The sequence below is a fragment of the Enhydra lutris genome, unplaced genomic scaffold (genome assembly GCF_002288905.1).
Source record: "Enhydra lutris kenyoni isolate GAN:26980312 unplaced genomic scaffold, ASM228890v2 scaffoldscaffold66, whole genome shotgun sequence".
NCBI classification, from domain to species: Eukaryota; Metazoa; Chordata; class Mammalia; order Carnivora; family Mustelidae; genus Enhydra; species Enhydra lutris.
In genome coordinates, this window is record NW_019154150.1 from 10,770,703 (window position 1) to 10,790,452 (window position 19,750).

Here is a 19,750-nt window from a genome sequence, read left to right on the forward strand (position 1 = left end):
CCTACTGCTATAAGAAATGACCATAAACTCAGTGGCTAAAAACAATATAAATGTATTACTGTGGAGTTCTAGAGGTCAGAAGTCCAACATGGGTCCCCCTGGGCTAAAATCAGGGTATCAGCAGGGCTGGGTTCCTTTCTGGAGCTGCTGGGGGAGAATCTGTTTTACCCCTTCCAGCTTCTTCTCCGGGCTACTGCACTTTTAACTCAGGGTCCCCTTCATCTTCAGAGCCAACAATGGCCAGCTACATCTTTCCCACAAGCCACATCCCTGATTCTGACAGTCTCCTTCCTCCCCGTATAATGACCCTTGTGATTACGTTACACCCACCTGAATCACCCAAGATAATCTCTTCATTTTAAGGGCTACTGATTAGCTACCTTAGTTCCCCCTTGCCACGTAGCATATTCACAGGATCCATGGATTTGGGGACACAAATATCTTTAAAAGCCATTCTTCTGCCTGCTGTATTCCCCCTACTCCAGGCCCAGGCAACCTCCAATCTACTCTCTGCCTCTACACATCTACCCATCTTTTTAATTCTTCTTTATATCCCATTTCTTCCTTGAGTTTTGTGCTCAACTTTTGCTTTATCTCCTTTCGCTTTTCTCTTTGTGGCTGCCGTCTTTCCTCATTTCTCAGGAGATGATGGGCCTCTGGAGACAGAAAACAGGGAGGACTGTGGGAGGATGAGAAGGTAAAGTTTTACAGGACCAAACCCTGGGGCAGAAAAGAAATGCACAGAGGTCCTCAAACAGGATTAGCAAGGGATTAGCTGTAAATTACGTGGAAACCCGATCATCTGGATCGTGTGGTAAGAGCAACCCTTTCTGTAAATTACACCATTTGGCTTGGGGACAGTCCACTTTGTCTTCTCAGTTACCTCAAACTGTAAAAGGCAGGGCTTGGACCAGATCAGTGCTTCTCAAAGTACAGTTCCTGGGCCAGTAGCATCAGCATCTTCTGGGAACATTTACTAGAAATGCATGTCCTTAAGTTCCCTCATGTCCTCCCCCAACCAGATCCACTTCAGAAACTCTGGGCATGACCCTCCCCCAGTACACATTTTAACAAGCCCATCTGGTCATCCTGATGCATGCTAAAGGTTGAGAACCACTGGACCACATGATGTCTATATTCCCACCAAGTGTAATAGTCTATGAGTAATTCCTAGGTACATAAAAAGAAATGCAGTTTTTAGCAGGAAGAAGGCAAGAACGTGATGAAAGGGAATAAGGTAATTTGAAAGTTTGGGGGTTTCAGATGTGTATTGGAAGGATTTCTGTTTCATTAAAGTCTGCCATTATTCGATATTTTAGTACACTTGAAGTCATGACCTTCTAGATCCTAAATCCTACAGTCTGTGGGAGTACCTACTGCATTCCATGAAATGAAGGTCTGTATTTCCACTAAAATATGCTGTGTGTGTCTCTCACCCACAGGTCTATAACACTGGGCCAAGCACCCTTCCTGGGTCATCTGTCAGCATCGCTTTCCCCAATCGGCTGTCACCTGGAGGGGCAGAGATGTTCCATGTGCAGGAGATGGTGGTGAGTTCTCGCTTGTCATGACTGTTGCTTTCAGAACAGAGCCAGCCCATTCACATTCTCTACATACTACCCTAAGGGCCCAGAAAGTTCAACTCATTCCAGCCTTTGGAAATACACCTGGAGAAGCCCAGAGACGCTCAACACCTGAATTTTTGCTCTGAGACAGTTTGGTTGATGACCTCTCTGTGGACGGGGAAGGGTTGGTTATGAACATGGCTTCTGGGGTAGACTCTTCTGGCACTGGGGGCTCCCGGCAACCTTAGGGGTGTCTGATTGTCTTTTTCTGAGCGGAAGACCCACAGTATACATGAAGATTTTCAAAGGGTCACTGAGGCTTAGAGGATGAAGGGCTAGTTCAAAAGACAGAAGTATAGATTGAAACTCCCATCTGTATCCTGAATGTGCAGTTCTAGTCGATCCTAAGTCCACTGTAGATTTTGTCTCAAGCGGAGGCTTGACTCCTAGTGTGTGATCATTCCCACCTACCTCCTTGAAACGTTCTCCTGGCTTCCATGACATCACATTCCCTTGGTTCTTCCTTTCTCGCTGTTTTTTCCCCTCATTTCCCCAACATCAACAGGGCTCAGGCTCACCTTTTGTCTGCACTCAAGTCTCTGAGATCTCACCCAGGCTTATGGCTTTATATTCAGTGTGTACTGATGACATTGGATATTCCTCTCCTGCCCAGACCTCTCCCATGAAACCCAGACTTTGATAGTCAGCAACCTTCAGGCCATCTCTACCCAGATGCCTGACAAATCTCCATGTTATCTAAAAGAGAACTCTCAGTCGTACCCTTCCCAACCTGTTTCTCCCACAGCCTTCCCTGTCTTAGCAAATGCCTTCTCAGTCTTTCCAGTTACTCAGGTCAAAGTTAATTGGATCATCCTTGATGCCTCTCTTCCCGCGTCTCACATCTGATCCACCGGCAGCCCTAATGTCTCCGCCTTCACAACAAATCAGAACGTTACCACTCTTTCCACATCCACTGCCAGCACCGCACCCTGGGTGACATCACCTGCCCTCAGTTATTGCAGGAGCCCCTCCCCGGTGCCCCTGCTTCCGTCCTGGCTCCCTGCAGTCTGTTCCTGGCCCAGCGGCAGCACAAGCCTCCCAAAATGCAAGTTAGGTCATGTCAGTCCACAGTTCAGACCCTTCCAGTGGCTTTCCTGCCCCCCAGATTCTTCCAGCACCCTAGCTGGCCCCACAGTCTGTTCCCGACACTGTCTGACCATATTTCCTTCTTCCCCACTCTTTCTACCCCTGCCATGCTGTCCCTTGCTGGTCCTAGAGCACAGTAGACACTCTCCCACCTCCAGAACTTGTACTCGATCTTCCCTCTACTCAGACACCCTGTCCTCAGAGAGCCACATGACCTCCTCGCTCACCTCCTTCAAATCAGAGCTTCCCAGGGACACCCTCTCTGCCCGGCCTCAGTCCCAACACTCCTCGTGCCCCTTTGCTATTCAGAGATCACCATCTTCTTCATCACCAGCTGACATTTCACATATTTTCATGTTTGACCAGTTTCTCTGCCTCCTCCTGGGCCCCTACAGTAAAAGGACAGGGGTTTCTCTCTGCTCACTGCTGTACCTCCAGACCCTAGTACAATGCTTGGCACGTAGTATGTGCTCAGTAAATATTTGTGGGCTGAAAGAAAAAATCTACAGTATAAAACAGACATGTTTACTTGGTCTGCATGAATTCAGGAATAGTTTGATATCGTTAAAGAAGTACCTCAGAGTGGGATACCTGGGTGGCTCAGGCGGTTAAGCATCTGCCTTTGGCTTCAGGTTATGATCTCCGGGTCCTGGGATCAAGCCCCATGTTGGGCTTCCTGATCAGTGGGGAGTCTGCTTCTCCCTCTGCCCTTCATCCTGCCTATGCTCTCTCTCGCTCTCTCTCAAATAAAGAAGTAAAATCTCTTAAAAAAAAAAAAAAAAAAAAGTTAAAAAAAAAGAGTGCCTCAGAGTGCTTCACAGTCTCTAACAGCTGGGTGTGAGGGTGACCCCTCCTGGGCAGGACTGGTGCAGGAAGCTCGAGTGGGTCACTGCACAAGGAGAACACATGCAGTCATGATGAGAGAATCATGAAATCATTGCTCTTCATATGAGCACGTGAGGGACAGCCAGCCAGCCAAAGGGGCGGTCTCTCCACTGATAGCTTAAAAATCGGGGCAAGGATGAAAGGATTGTCTCTGGACAACTCGAACTTTACTTGCTGACACTGCTTTGACACAGAAACACCTTTCTGATGCTGAAAGAGGAGGCTTTGGAGTTGGCTCTTGTAAATATGCAAGAGGGAAGAAAGTCCTAAATGACAGCTTACGGAGAGTGAAGGGCTGGAACTGCATTCTAGGTGAAAGTCGGGATCTTTCCAAGAACTCTAGTATTAGTCTAGATGGGACATTAAATAAATGCCTTTCCATTCTTTGCTCCTCCTACAAAACCATCTGAAAAAGTGTACCTCTCTGGCCAGCTCTACCCTTGCTTTTGGGCAGCAGTTCTGAAGAACTGACCTGATTTCCAGAACGTGAAAGGGTTTGGGAATGAGGGACAATTTTCCAAGGAGACACATCAACAACTTTGCCAGAGGGCATCATTTAAGGTGTTGATATCAATATGATATTAATACCAGTGTCCATTAGAATACATCTTAGTAAATTATAAACCCCCCTCTCACCCCATTCATGCAGGCACACCAGACAGGGCTGCCCGTGATCTAATTTCTGCCAAAATGAGTCTGTTGATATGGGGACCTTAATTAATTTGTGATGAGTCTGTATCCCTGTAAAGGAACGATGTACCTGATATACCAGTAACCACACAAAAGCTTAAACTAAGAAATAAAGGGCTGAATTGCTTTCCCCGGGATGATTTGGGGAAGCTTCTTAATTAATGAAAGTGGTGTTGGGACCATTAAATTGATCACATTTAATCAAAGACTAAAGAATGAAAAAATTTCGGAGAAAGACAACATACTGAATTCACTTCACACCGCTCCTTGGAGTGCTGCCCACTCCCCACTCCCCACTCCCCAGAGGCAGACACAGGCAGTAGAACAGCAGATGATGAGCAGACCACCAAGAATCACTAATTGAAGAGCACCAACCCCAGGACAGGGGGACCAACTGCTATCAAATAATAACTGGGGCGCCTAGGTGGCTCAGGGCGTTAAGCATCTGCCTTCGGCTCAGGTCATGGTCCCAGGGTCCTGGGATCAAGCCCCACATCGGGCTCCCTGCTCAGCAGGGAGCCTGCTTCTCCCTCTAGCCACCCCTCCTTGCTTGTGTGCGCGCTCTCTCTCTCTCTCTCTCAAATAAATAATAAAATCCTGAAAAGAAAAGATTAATACCAGAGGATGTAATACGAAGCAAACAGAAGATTTTAGAATATGAGCAAGATTGTTGTCTTCAGAGAGATTCAAAAATAGTTTCCATGAAATAGAATAGGCTAGCATTTTATGGATTTAAATTTTTGATCATTCAAACAAGAACCTCAGGATACAAGCTGTGTGGTAGAAGGGATAGAAAAGAACAAAGCAGTGGGTTGGAAACTTGAGGGGTTTCCCAATAACATAGCACAAAAGGACCCCCAAAAAGAGCCAGTTAAATTTATTATTCCATTATTTTATAACAATTTGGAATGGAGATCCAAATGATCACAATATAAGAATTAGAAGGCAGGAAAAATGGAAGTGAAAGCAAGTCAAGATTCTTGACTTATTTGGGGAAGAGTTTCTCTACCAGTTAGCTCAAGACTTTGATAAAATAAAATATTTAAACACATAAAAATTTTAATGGCTCCTTAGAAGAATAAAATAATGTAGGACATCCAAACTACTAAAGATGAATTTTAAAGGAACTCATGAAGAAAAAAAAAATAAAATACAATATGTTTATAAAAAATAAATTTAAAAATAAAATACACATACACACACACACATATTTATATATAATAAGATGGCAAGAATAAGTCCAAACAAAATAACTGTGAATGAAGTAAATGCCCTAGTAAATGACAGACTGTCAGATTGGATTTTTTAAAATCCAAACATAAGTTACTTATAATAGATACAGCTTTAAAAATGACCCTTAAGATATTTTTAAAAAAAGGAAATACTAACAAAAAGAAAGCAAGTAAACAATATTAATGGCAAACAAAGTAGAATTGAAACAGAAAACATCATTAAACAGGGCCAAAAAATGCATTTCAAAGTGACTAAAGACCCAGTCTGCTGATAATTTGTAATATAAACAAACTTTTATGTAACCAACCATACAGCTATAAAACATATAAAGCAGTGCCTGATAGAAATATAAGGAGTAATTGACAGTCACAGTCATTACAGGAAAATTTATACACTTTGCTCAAGTATCATCAGACAAGTAGGCATAAAATAATGAGTATTTAAATAATGGAACTATCAATTGTGATCTCTTAGAGAGACAGACACCAAGACAGAGTGAGGCAGCATGTCTGGATCTTTTTTTTTTTTTTTTTAAAGATTTTATTTATTTGACAGAGAGAGAGAGAGAGATCACAAGTAGGCAGAGAGGCAAGCAGAGAGAGGAGGAAGCAGGCTCAGTGCTGAGCAGAGAGCCCGACGCGGGGCTCAATCCCAGGACCCTGAGATCATGACCTGAGCTGAAGGCAGAGGCTTAACCCACTGAGCCACCCAGGCGCCCCAACATGTCTGGATCTTAATAGTGGTCCCCTGCTTACCAGCTTTTGGTAACCTTGAGGAAATTACCGTAAACTCTCCAAGTTTATTTTCCTCATCTGTCAAATGGGCTCATACCTGCCACACATTGTGAGGATTGAAGAAGCTAATGTTTACGGAGCAACTTGTAGTTTTTAGGTTGTAAATAGGGAATGTGCATTCTTTTTAAACTTAGGTGAACATTCACAAATTACCCATGTATCCCTTCACAAAGGCAAACCTCAATAGATTGTTAAAGTCAAACACTACAGGCCACCCTCTGAGACCACAGTGCGAAAACTTGGAAGCTAACAACAAAAGTTAGACAAACAGCCAACCAAAAACATAACCACTTGGAAATTTTTGAACACCATTTGAATTAACTTTCTAGATAAAGAAGAAATCAAAGAGAAAAGGATGAACGAAAATGAAGGATAGTAAAATTTATTCATTCCAAAACCAATGGGAGGAAGACACAATCCACACCGAGGAAAATACCACTACATATACATAGAAAACAGGAAAGACTGAAAAAGGGGGAATAAATTGCCAACATAAAAGCTAGAAAAGGGATAATTAAATAAACTGGACTCTAAAAGAATAAAGTGAGGATATTGTTAAAGTGGAAGTCATGATAGAAAATAAAAAGAATAATAACAAAAGTATTTCACATCAATAAAACCAAAAGCTGGGGCATTTTGTCCAACACAACAGACAACCCTATAGCAAACTTGATCAAGAAATAAAAAGGAGGGTTAAAAAAAGAACACTAGAAATCATAAACTACAATCATATGGAGAAGACTTGTTAAATTCTATTACTTTTCACAATTTTATTCCCATAAAAAACCTCAAAGAAATGCATGAAATGAAAAATCTAACTAGACCAATTACCTTAGGGAAGAAAATGTACAAGTAGCCAAACACCTATACCTTTATAAGGCACCAGGCCCAGGTAACTATACAGAGTTCTACTGAGCAGTCAGGGAATGTATAATTTCTGTGTTATATAAGCTCTTCCAGAGAGTAGAGCAAGATGAAAAACCCATCCTAGGAGATTAACTTACTCTGGTCATTAACCAGAAAAAAGAGTGGGCACTTACCCAGACCAGAAAACTGCAGGCCGTACTCACTCTGAAAACAGATACAGAAGTTCTAAGTAAATGTTTGCAAAGCCATTCCTGTTAGAAAAATATATTTTGAGTAAAGTACAGTGTCATCCAGGAATGCTGTTGATTCTTTATGACATTAACATTGTTCATTATTAATATGAAAAGAATTAAGAGTGAAATAACAGGATGATTATGAGGATGAGGACTTCCAAAAAGACAAAAATTAAGTTTAATATACATTTAGGGTATTTTTTAAATTCCTGGTAAGGAAGATATGGAAGGAAACTTCCTCAGCTTGACAAAAGTCCTCTCTCAGAAGCCTATACAATCTATAGGATAGAAACCTGATACTGAGATGTTACAAGCTGTCCTACCTAAATGATGAGCAAGACATGAGTTCCTGCTTTTGTCTCTTTGATTTAGTAGTGTTAGAGGTCTTAACAATAAAAAGAAATGAATGGCCTTTATTGTAAAAAAAGGAACAATAGTATCCCTATGGCAAACAATGTTATTATTCCCTAGGAAACCTGAGATAATCAACTAATTGAAAGTGAGGCCTCATGAATGCAGAGAGTAAAAGCTGGGGGACACTTATACATTGCCTGACCTTTGAATGCCTTCCCCAAGCCACACACTGATCCATTGGCTAAGGACAGAATCCTTACTGGACCAAGGTGTTTATGCACCACCTCTGGCCAGTAGCTGGCTGATCACTAAGCTTTGTCGACCCAGGACACCTCCTAGGAAACCAAGCTTAAAAATAAGACAAGTATAGGGGCATCTGGGTGGCTCAGTTGTTAAGCATCTGCCTTTGGCTCAGATCATGATCCTGAGATCCTGGGATCAAGCCCCACATCTGGCTCCCTGCTCAGTGGGAAGCCTGCTTCTCCCTCTCCCTCTGCCTGCTTGTGTTCCCTTTCTTGCTCTCTCTCCCTCTCTGTCAAACAAATAAATTTTAAAAATCAAATAAAAAAATAAACAATAAAAAAATATTGAGCAGAGATATCACACACTGCCAGAGAAACAGACTCTACAGAATTAGTCCAAGCAAGACACTAAACCAAGAGGCAAAGCAAAACAAAGTAACAACTATCACCTCCCAAAGCAGGGGAAAGAATACAGAGTGGCCACAACAATTGAGTAAAACCTTCAGTTTTTTTTTTTTTTTTACAAATTTTTTTTACAAAAAAATTTATGAAACATGCAAAGAATTCGGAACAAGGTAAACAGTGTACAGGGAGAGAAAAGAAATCAGTTGAAGCTGCTCTGAGGAACCCGGATGTTCTTGGATTTAGTCATCAAGGACTTCAAAGCAGCTATTACAAATGTGCTTAGAGAACTAAATGAAACCATTTTTAAAGAATTAAAGGAAAGTGTGATAACAATGACTCGTCAGATAGAGAATATCAATAAAAGATGGAAATGGTTAAAAAAAAAAAAAAGCCAAGTAGAAAGATAGATCAGTGCAGACCATTGAAAGTGAAGAACAGAAAGAAAAAAATAATAAAAATGAATAATAAAAATGAGCAAAGCTTCAGAGACCTATGAGACACCATAAAGTATAGACATAAAAAGACACATAATTGGAGTTCCAGAAGGAGAGGATAGCAAGAAAGGGACAGAAAAAAATATCTGATGAAAGAATTGCCCCAGACAGTGGAGTTACACAGACTTCTGCACAGTAATTGATACGAAGACAATTGGCTATCCATTTGGCAAGGAATTACAGAAAACCTCTACCTCACTAGGAAAAAAAAAAATAGGTGGATTTGAAGGTGATGTATAAAAAGAAGTATTAGTGGAAAGTACTGAATATTTTCATAATCTTTGGATGGGAAAGCTCTTCTTCCTAAGCAAGTCATAAAACCCAGAACCTATAAAGAAAAGATTAAAAGATTAAATCTATAAAAGTGTTAAACTTTTGTGTGATCATAAAATGTTACAAACAAACTAAAAGATATTTGGGATAATGTATTTGCTACATAGCTAACAGACAGATATGTAAATGTCTTCTTCAGAGCAATAAGGAAAAGACCAAAAATTATAAAAATGGGTGAAGAGATATGAACAGGCAATTCACAAAAACTTTAATGGCAAATAAATATGTAAAAAAAACAAATACAAATAAATGACAAACATTAGCATCACTGGTAATCAGAGAAATGTAAACTCAAAAGAAAATAAGGTCCGCACCCAATTAAACTGGCAAAATCCAAAAGATTGTTAAAATCCATTGTTGGTGAAGATGAGGAGAAATGGGCACTCTTAAATACTGTTGGTGTAAAAGCCAATTTAACAGTAACTATTGGAATTTAAAATATGAATACCAACAATTCCACTTTTAGGAACCTGTCTCAAAATTCTCACATAAATATGTGTCCAGCAGAAATTTCTAACTTTTCGATAGTAGATGTAGCTGTCATTGTTCTCAGCATAAATGTAAGCTTTCTCTATTTTGGTGAAATAGAAAGTAATATTCCACTGGGATTCTGAGAGGAAGCTGTTAGATTCAGTTTTTTAAAAAAGTAGTAATAATAATACATTTTTACTAAGAACTTGCTGCAGATGAGGCACAATAACAAGTAACTTACCTGGACAAATTCATTTAATCTTCATGAGAATTTGGCCAGGAAGCAGAGGCAGGGGGAGATGCCAAGGACATGGAGTTGGTAAGTGCTAAGTTAGTGTTCACTCTTAACCACTAGACTGTACAGCCACCTGCAAGGCCTCATGACATCTTTTTCTCCAGACATGAGCTGTCCAACAGCACTGCATCACCTGAGCATTAGAAATGTAGAAATGCCGAATTTCAGGCTCAACCCAGAGCAGCTAAATCAGAATCTGCATTTTAGCAATATCCCCAGTGACGCATTTGCACATTAATATTGAGAAGCCCTGGCCTAAAGCATATTACTTAAATCACTCCAAGCTTCTCTTTCCCCAACTATGGTGATGACAGTCTTTGCCATTCAAGACTGTTGTGGGCAATCTTTTATCCACATGTTCATTCAGTCATTCAGCAAATGCTTTGCACCCACCATATGCCAAGACTGGTTTTGGCTGCAGGGTTAAAAAAAAAAAAAAAAAAAAAAAAAGGCAGACCAAAAAAAAAATAATTTCCAGCTCTCATGTAGCTTATGTTCTAGTAGAGAAAATTAATAAGTAAAATAGAACAGCATATTACATGATGATAAGTGCTGTGAGGACAACAAAGGAGACCAGGGGGTGAGGATGGGAAAGTTTATAGTTTTCAAGAGTGGTTGCTGAGACCTTCATTCAGGGTGGGGAACCCGAGCTGTCTCAGGAAGTTGTCATGTGGTCCTTGTGTATAAAGGCCTTAGCAAGCCTGTGTTTCCTGAGAATTCTCTCTCCTTGCTTTGATCCCTGCTTGGTTTCTCTCCTGTGACACCCCAGCCCCTGTGCAGTGTCCACACTGGACATCCAGGAGCCTCTGTGTGTGTGCTCATTAGGACTCACCCTAGAGGAGTTTTCTGCCACAAAGTGGACCACTTAGTCGCTGACAAGGCAGTGGACAGTCACACTGGTTTTTAAAGCTGCTGGTGGCCGAAGCACATTTTGCAGAAGAGAAGTCCTGGGCTTCATGGCTTAGTTATACTTAGAGGGTAATGGCAACAGGAAGTCTCCCTTGCAGCAAGCTTGCTGGAGCCCAAAACTTAACTTGTACACAAGCCAGGTCTGGTACTTTAAAGCAACCTGGTGTGTAACCCCCGGGTTTTCTCTGTAAAAAGATTGGCAAGGAAATTTTTTATTTTTTTCTTGAGGCAAGGGAGAAGGGGGTAGGGGAAAATGGAGAGAGAGACTCTTAAGCAGGGACAATGCCCAGCATGGAGTTCAATCTCAGGACCCTGAGATCATGACCTGAGCTGAAATCAAGAGTTGGACACTTAACCGACTGAGTGATCCAGGCACCCCAGCAAGGAGATCTTAATGTCAAACCATGTGGTCTAAAACCCAGCATGACCTCCTATCCACCTTTTCAGGCGATTTCCTCCAGTATCTTTTGCCTCTGACCTTGTTCACCAGCCACTCTGGACCATGAAGGCTGGCAATCCACCCACCATGCACTTCCCTGGGCTTCCTGACCTGGTTTCTTCCTTCCCTCTGGCTGTGGAAAGCCCACTCATTCCTCAAGACTGAAGTCTCACACATCCTCTCTTCCATCATGCCCTCTCAGATATCTTCCTGGGTGGTCCTGCCCCAGGGCCTTTGTACCTGCCTCTGCAAAGAGCACTCTTCCCCCAGATCTTTGCGTGGCTGGCTCCTTCTCTTAGTGGGGGGTCTGAGCCTAAAGTTCACCTTTTCATTGAGGTCTTCCTGACCACCTAAGTTAGTGTTGCCAACCTCCATCAACTAGATCCCATTTCCCTGTGTTATTTTCTTCATAGCACTTGCCACTGTCTGCAGTTACTATTTTTCATTGTCTGTCTTCTTCCACAAGATTGAAAACACCATGACAGGAAAGTCACAGCTGCCTTGTTTCCTGGGTATCCCCAGCATTCGATGCCTGGCCATGGTACGTGCTCAGACAAATGAAAGAATGGGCCATGCCCGCTCTGTTAAAATCAACACAAGTATTTCTTTCTGCCTTCACGTAGGGTGTGTGTCACAAGTATTTCTTTCTGCCTTCGCGTAGGGTGTGTGTCCTTAAACATCTGCACACCCCACAGCACATCTAATAAGCACCTCATATGTCCTAGGGATTCAGGAGATTTATATTGAGTTGAAATCCCATGACTAGGTTGTTTCAGCAGCTTCCCTTAACCTACAGCAAAAGTTGCGTTAATTTCAATGTGGGAATAAGTAAAAAAGGTAAAACTTTGAAATAAGGGGCTAAATCATGTAATAGAAACAAAGGCTTCTAAGAGGAAACTTGAACTCCACAAGTTTTGATCAGCGACATCGTAAAAACATTCTCCTTCACACACACACACACACACACGCATGCACACAAACGCACAGAATCAAGCCCGCTGCTCTCAGCAGAGGCCTCAAACCATTTTTTTTTTCTTTCTCTTCCTTCTGCGTATGTCTGAGTGTGAGCTGAATAGTCAAGTTTTGAAATGAGTCAGGATGAGGTTGGCTTCAATTTTTTTTTTTTTTTCTCAACAGAAGCCAAACACTTAAAAGTGGGGGAGATGGCTGATTGAATTTTGGAGAGAGAGTTACGTTCCTGGGCTCTTGGGTCAATTTTAGTTTTGGCTAGAGGGAGAAAGTGTGTGTTTCCTTGCACAGCTCACATTCAACACACACCGTCTGGAGGGTGGGGATGAGGTTCGGCCTGGGTTGTCCACACACAGTGTGACCCAGAGGCCGCCCTCTGACCCGTGTGGACAGATGCATGAATCAAGCCAGCAGTGACATCTCCCTGCTGACTGAGGGCGCCAGCTTATCAAGGAGCCTGGGGTCCTGTGCTCACGGCCAGCCACTGTGACATCTGGAAGCATGAACGCTTCGTTGCTGGTCGGAATGCCCACGCTTCACTGCAGGGTTGCTCTGGTCCCTGACATGGAAGAGCCTTTAAAGTCAGTGATTATGCGGTTTACTTCCCCTTGTTCCTTAAAAGCAACAGGACACAGAGCCCTGTCGTTGCCGGGTGAGGGCTTGTTACAGAAGTTGCTAACAGGAAGTCTCGCTGAGGATAAACAGAGCTCATCGGTTGTTGCCCAGAAACACGTGGTTCTCATTTAACCTGCTCAGGACTCGTTGTGGATGCTTCAGAAGCACAAAAACAAGAAAACTCCTCTCTCTGACATACACGCCATGTTTCTTCCGACCCCAAGGAACTTTCTCGACCTTGTTAGATGCTGGGAGGTATGCTCTCCCCAGCCGTCTGGGAGCCCGCTTCCCTCACTTCTCCTTAGTGATCCAAACTGAGGAGCGACAGCATACTTCAGACCACTCAGCAAGTCTTAAAACTCTAGGCTGAAGCTTTCTTTTCACTGCCCTCATGGAAGTACTCTCAGAAAGTTGTGTTGGGAGGTTAGACAGATGGCTGCACGTGAGACAGCAATCAGAAAATGATGGGTCTTTAAGCTTTTTTAAAGAGTTTTATTTGTTTATTTGAGAGGACGCTCGTGTGCAAGCAGGGGAAAGCGCCGAGGGAGAGAGAGGATCTCAAGGAGACTCGCGCTGAGCGCCGAGCGGACACGGGTTTCGATCTCACAGCCCTGAGATGGTGACCTGAGCCGAAACCAGGAGTCGGAGGGTCCCTCAACCGACTGAGCCACCCAGGCGCCCCTTTAGTCTTTGATAAGGGGGTAATTATCAAGTGATACATCTAATAAATGCAGCCATAGCTCAGTGAATCAATAGGTCCATTACTTTATCCTTTAATGTAAGATGGAGAGGAGCTCTGTTCTTTACCATAAGCCGGGTCTAAGCTAGACCCACGATCTAAATAAACTGATACGGTTCCAAGGGCTGTGTTGTGTCCCACAGTGGGGGCTACTGACCATTTATTACCCAGATCAACAGACTGTTCTGTCTCCAAAATGCTTCATTATCTGTGGAAGGAAAACATTTTTGGCACACACGTCAAGTGCTCAGATAACATATTTATGTCTCCCTGTTTCACTAAAGAGAATCTGACCGCATCTGGAAATTCTTTTGTGTCAATGCTTCTCTGAAGCTACTTCCCATCTGTATTCCTTTAACTCCGGGGAAAGACCATCCCCACCCTTGAGAAATGGGCCTCAGCGCAGAGACTGGGCTTTCTCTGATTAAATGTAAATGAATTCTCTTTCCCAAGGCAGACTCGTGGCAGCCTGCACTCTTGACTTTCCAGTGGGCTGGCCGGCCACACCCAGAGGAAAAGGAGTGGGGGCAGCGGAGAGGGCATGCCACTTTTTTGCCAGACCCTAGAGCTGCTGAAGGGGAAAAACCATTGGCTTTTACCATAAAAGTGAAATATTTTATGAAGTAACGGCAGACTCATACAGAGGTCAGAACTGTATAATGGATTGTGCTCTCCCTTTGCTCTGGAAGATGGATTCTGAGGCTTTGCCCCTTTATTTCCTTTTTTAGTTTTGGTCTCAGAAACACCCTGACCTTTCACAGTGGTGGTGGCCTAAAGGGCTGGGGGAGGGGGTGCGAGGAAGCAAGCATTTTATTTAGAAGATAATTTTCAATGAGAGAGGAGACCTCGCAAGTGAAAGTTACAATCTTCTCAGGCTTTTTAACGTTACTGCCTTCGCCCCATCTGGGAATTAAATGACAGCAGGCCAGTCTTAAACTCCTTGCTCTTCCTGCTCTATCCCCAACTCTGCCGGTTTGGAGGTGGGCTGTTCTGCTCTTATTTTTCTTTTTTCAGTTCAGAAACAGATCATGCTCTTCATCTGAGTGAGGATCGAGGTGGGGAGGGACTGGCCAAAGACAGAGCCTCTTGTTAACTTACCTCGTATTGTCGTGATCACCAAAGTGTCTTGCCTTTTGTCTGTATGAACACATTGGGGTCTCTAGCTACACACAGAGGTAAATAACCAGAAAGCAGAACTCGCTGAACTGACAAACAAGGGGCCCTTTTCACAAAGCAAGGGGAAAGGGCTGAGGGAGAGAGAGAATCTCAAGGAGACTCACTCTGAGCGCTGAGCGGACACGGGTCTCGATCTCACAACACTGAGATGGTGACCTGAGCCGAAACCAGGAGTCGGATGGTCCCTCAACTGACTGAGCCACGGAGGTGCCCCTTTAGTTTTTGATAAGGGGATAATGATCAAGTGATACATCTAATAAATGCAACCATAGCAAGAGAACACGTGCCCCCAGAGGGCCTACTGGAGGATGCTTTTGAGAACTCCTTCCTTTACATGAAATGATGCCTGCACACAAAAGCGGTGCGTTCAGCCTTTCAGATACATTAGTAACCTAAAGCTAGGCATACCCGTTAGGAGGAAGTACCCGGAATTGTCATTGGTTTCTCTGTCCTTATGTTAAGCAGTGCCATTGCAGGTGAAAAATCAAAGTAATTATATGGGGCCTTGGAGCAGCTATCCCTACTGCATTATTCTGGGTCTGTATTATTACAAAGACTCGAAGTAACTGGTAATACATGAAAATATTTGTTTTAGGATTTATTAGTAAAATACTATCCTCACTTCCCATTCTTTGGTCAATGCCAAGAAACACTCAATAGTGAATCAGAGCAATGTGATTTAACCTAAGTCATATCCTAAGGAGCTCTGTCAGACTGGAAAAGACTGTTTATCACAGTTTATATTTTGCTGAATGGAAAATATGTAGTTCTTATTTATCTTTCTGTGAGTAAACATCTTGGGCCAGGCTAATTAGCCAGTTGGTGTCATCTCTCAATCATTTTATGAATATTGTTTTTAAATTTAAATATCCTTGAAGTCCTAAAATTAATTTCACCAAAACCTCTATGCTAAAGATTTGGCCTCCTGTGGGAGAAGGGAGCTTATTCTCTTCTGATACTCAGTTCCCAGATGAGGCAGTAAGTAATTGAATTAGCAAAGAAGGCATTGAAAACATTCTCTGGGTTTTCAAACTCAAGGGGCGTGTGACTCTCAAGGAGCAGGTGGCAAGTCAGGGGACAGGTTGTGTTTACCCAGTTGCCGTCAGCTGTGATGGGTGTAATACGATATGGAAAAGCAGCCCAAGGATGTAACAGAGAACACAGAGTCAGTGATTAATAGATAAATGCGAGTTAACATGAAACACATGTTACTCGAAAATGAGCCTGTGCCCTCTTTAATCCAAGTCAATTTAATAAACATAGTTTTTAACTCAAACTTCCCTTAAGACCACCGTTGGTGAAGACTCCAAACGTCGTTCTGGGGGCGAGGGGAGCTCATTGTCACTTTGTTCCCCTGCTCATTGAATCCCCCGTTTCTCTTCTGTTGGCTGTGTACTGTGTTCAAGGCAGTCCATCAACCCAGGGAGACTCCGGTGACCTTTCCCATCCCTGGACCCCGGCCAGCCGGAGGATGATCAAGGAATGGGGCTGTTGCTGGTAGAAGGGAGACATCTATGCCTTAGCCTGCTAAACACGTACCAGCAATTGCACATGCCCCAAGTGAGAAGTGGGTCCTTCATGTGAGATGTGTTCATTGCCATCTGGGTAGCTGCCCCACCCCCTCCACCCAATCTAAGATTCGCCTGCAAGACCCTCCTCTGTGTCCAGCCCACCTCTCCTGCCTGCTTTCGGACCGCTAGTACCCAGCATTCATTGTGTACCTGAGCCATGTTGAACTCTTGGGCTCTCCCCAGGTCAAGTCTACTGTTTGAACCTCTGTGCTTCTGCAGATGCTGTTCCTCCCTGCCTGGAATTACCTTCCCCTCCTCACTTGGCTCTCTGGAAGTTCTCTTTATCTTCCAAGAGCCGTGGGAAGTGCCACCGCCCCTGAGTCCTGAGTGCAGGTGACGACAAGCCCACTGCTGGGGAAGGAGAAATTTGTAGACAAGAGTCATGGTGGTAGCAGGGCCGCTGCTCTGAGCGTTGTGAGTGGATGGACAGTGAGACGAGGGTCCAAGTACATGGGGGACAGGCGCTGTGCAGTCAGGGCCCAGGGAAGGGGGACCAGGAAGGGGCATCTGGGGAGAGCTTCAGAGGTGACACTTCTTCCACAGTCAAAATATCTAGGTACATGACTGGCTACTTACCCTCTCTGGGCCTCAGTCTTCTGATCGGCAAAATAAGGGTGAAAATTAAGGAGACCAGATGTTCCAGTTTGCCTGGCACATTCCTGATATTGGTCTCTATCTTACCAGTCTACCTGGTTCACTTCCCCACTTCACTCTCAAAAAGGTCCTGGTTTGGACAATAAATGATACGGTTACCTTACTCATGGCAGAGTAAGATTCAGTGCATTTCCTAGCTCTTAGAATAGTACCAGCGTGAGCTAGTAGTATTCCTGTTTGTATGTGAACTCCATACGGGGACAGGGCCTTAAGCAGCTGGAATTGGTTTCCAGGGTGATACGCTTGGGGAATGAGACTCAGAAAACAGATCGAAAGACTTCTCCGTCCCTCCAGTCTTCAGACCCAGAGACAAAGACTGCATTAGGGCTGCTCTGTTCTGGTACCCCAGGGGAGGCCTGTGTCTTTCTCTAACTCTAGGTCAGCAAACAACTCTGAGGTACCTTATATAGGCCCCTATCCCCAGGCCACCAATGCTTTGTTTCCTCCAGCCCCTGCATCAGACCACCACAGCCCAGAACCTCTTTAGTTAAAGCTCTAGATGTTTCTTTGAATGGTAACATGCAAAAGATGGATTCTCTTTTGTGGTATCATACCCGTGGAATCACCCCAATTCATGTTTTGAACCCCGTATTTTATAAAGTGAGGTTTTGCCAGGCCACCTAGACTGTACTGAGCACTTTGTCCTCGGATAGGCCTGGGACCTTGGTGGCTTCTGACCATGAACCTTCCTGACCGAAGCTGACACGGACCCTGCCACCAAGTGATGTCCATATCTCCTTGGGCTCCTGACAATTTCCCAAATCACCAACATCTCTTCCTTTCTGACTTGCACAATGTTTTCTTTGGGGTCGGGACAGGAGAGTGGAGAAGACCAAAAGCCAGCAGAAAACCCTCAATTCCTTGGCGGAATCCAGCCTCAACATTGTGTCCCGCATCCTCCTGTCTTTCCTGTGTATGTTTGGTGAAGTCCTTTGATTCACATTCCGATGGACACGGACCTCTTCCAGCTCCTGGAGGTCCTGGAAGTTAAGCAGCCATGTCATGGGAAGCATTTGGACTCGGATAGTGTGGGAAATTAATGAGAAGTGAGTGGGCAGAGTTGAGCGGGGGGCAACGGCCAGAGTCCTTGGCCAGCCACGGAAACGAAGTTGTTGGACATGAGTGCTGTGGCGTTTGGATTGCCTGTAATGCAAGAAGAAAATAGTACTTTTCCTTGATTTTAGGCAAAGAAGATGGTTAGAACCAAGCTGGGGGTGATCAGTCGTTGCTTATCTATGTAATGTGAGACTGGGTGGCCCTGCGCTCTTAAAAAATGCACAGATAGTTCTCAGAGTAGGAATTAGCAGGTGAGGACCACCTTAGGGGCCACCCAGATCCCCCATCCTCATTTTACACGAGGCAGCTGGAGCCCTGGAGACCCGAACTGGCCCAGCTCTCAGGAGGCAGAGCTGGGGCTGAAGCCCAGGACGGTCAAGTGCTCATCGAGGCCATCTGTGCCATGGGATTCCTTCACTGGGTGCTTCTTGCTGCCAACAGCCAGTCACATGACCTTGGACGGCTCCTGGAACTCGGGGGTTCTGGTTCCTTATCTGTCAGCTGAGGCCAAGGAACTTCGTGATCTGCAGGCTGCCTCCCAGAAACCACATTCCAGGATGCTCTGTTCCCCTTCCAACCCCAGACAGCAGGGAGCAGCCTGGCCCCCCAGCCAGCAGGCACTTTCATCTCCCACGCTCTAGCCAGGGGTTGTTTTTCTGGCCACATGGGTCAGGACGGAGGATTCTGGGCTTCCTAGGCTTCTAGGTGAGTGCTTCCTTCCTTTGGCCCAGATAGGAACAAGAAGATAGGAACAAAGGTGGTTTCCCTCCACCTTTGCTGGTCCGTGACTCCTGCCCCAACCCCATCCTCAGCCTCTATACCTGAGAACCAGGAAAGTGGTTATAAACACCAGCTCCGGAGCTGGATGGTCTGCTAACTGGGAGACCTCGGGCAGTCAACCGGTCTCCCCTTGCCCTCTGTTTCTCCATCTGTAAAATGGGGATAGTAACAGCCCTCATCTCCGAGGCAAGGACTGCATGAGCTACTATGTGTAAACCACTCAGAACCTGCCCACAGTAAGGGCCACACACGTGGGGTGTGTTTTGGTGTTATCGCAACTGTCGCATTCATTCCTATCCAACATAGAAAAATCCTTCCCTTCCATGGCCCGGCCAGAGCCTCAACTGCTCACTTCTAGCTGAGGGAGTGTCTGCAGCAGGATAAACGGGTTCAGAACCAGACCCACGCAACACCAAGCAATCTTCGGTCTCCCTTTGAAAGAGGACCTCCCTGAAACCTCGCAGAAAAATGTCATTGCCCCGCCCCCGCCCCCCACTGAAGTGATTCCTGTGTAACCACAGTCAGGAGCACAACTGGCTGAGAATCTCATTCACTTATTCACCACAGACTCAGTCTCCACTTCCCTTCTCCAGATTCCACTGGGGCAGATCAAATGTCACAGGGGATCACATCACATCACTGTCGGCCCTGTTCACTGGCCCCCGAGACTCCCGGGGAAAGAGGCAAGGGAAGCTCTGAGCCACATCTCTGTTACACTGGGCACACAGTGGGACTTTGGCCACTGCTCACCCCCTTGCTTTCTCCATCCCAGCTTCCTGCCCGTCCGTGTGGGGGTCTTCACAGCGCCAGCCTCCTCACACCCCAGGTTAGCGAG

At 44.6% G+C, this 19,750-nt stretch overlaps 1 protein-coding gene across 2 annotated transcripts in view; it reads left to right on the forward strand.

The window, feature by feature from the left end:
• The window catches only part of LOC111159088 (integrin subunit alpha 9), a 333,563-nt gene that overhangs the window by 273,348 nt on the left and 40,465 nt on the right, over positions 1 to 19,750 (forward strand). For both annotated transcript variants that reach the window (XM_022521479.1, XM_022521480.1), the window contains one exon: positions 1,443 to 1,550. In XM_022521479.1, coding sequence (XP_022377187.1) covers positions 1,443 to 1,550 — 108 coding nt within the window. The remainder of the gene's footprint in view (positions 1 to 1,442; positions 1,551 to 19,750) is intronic.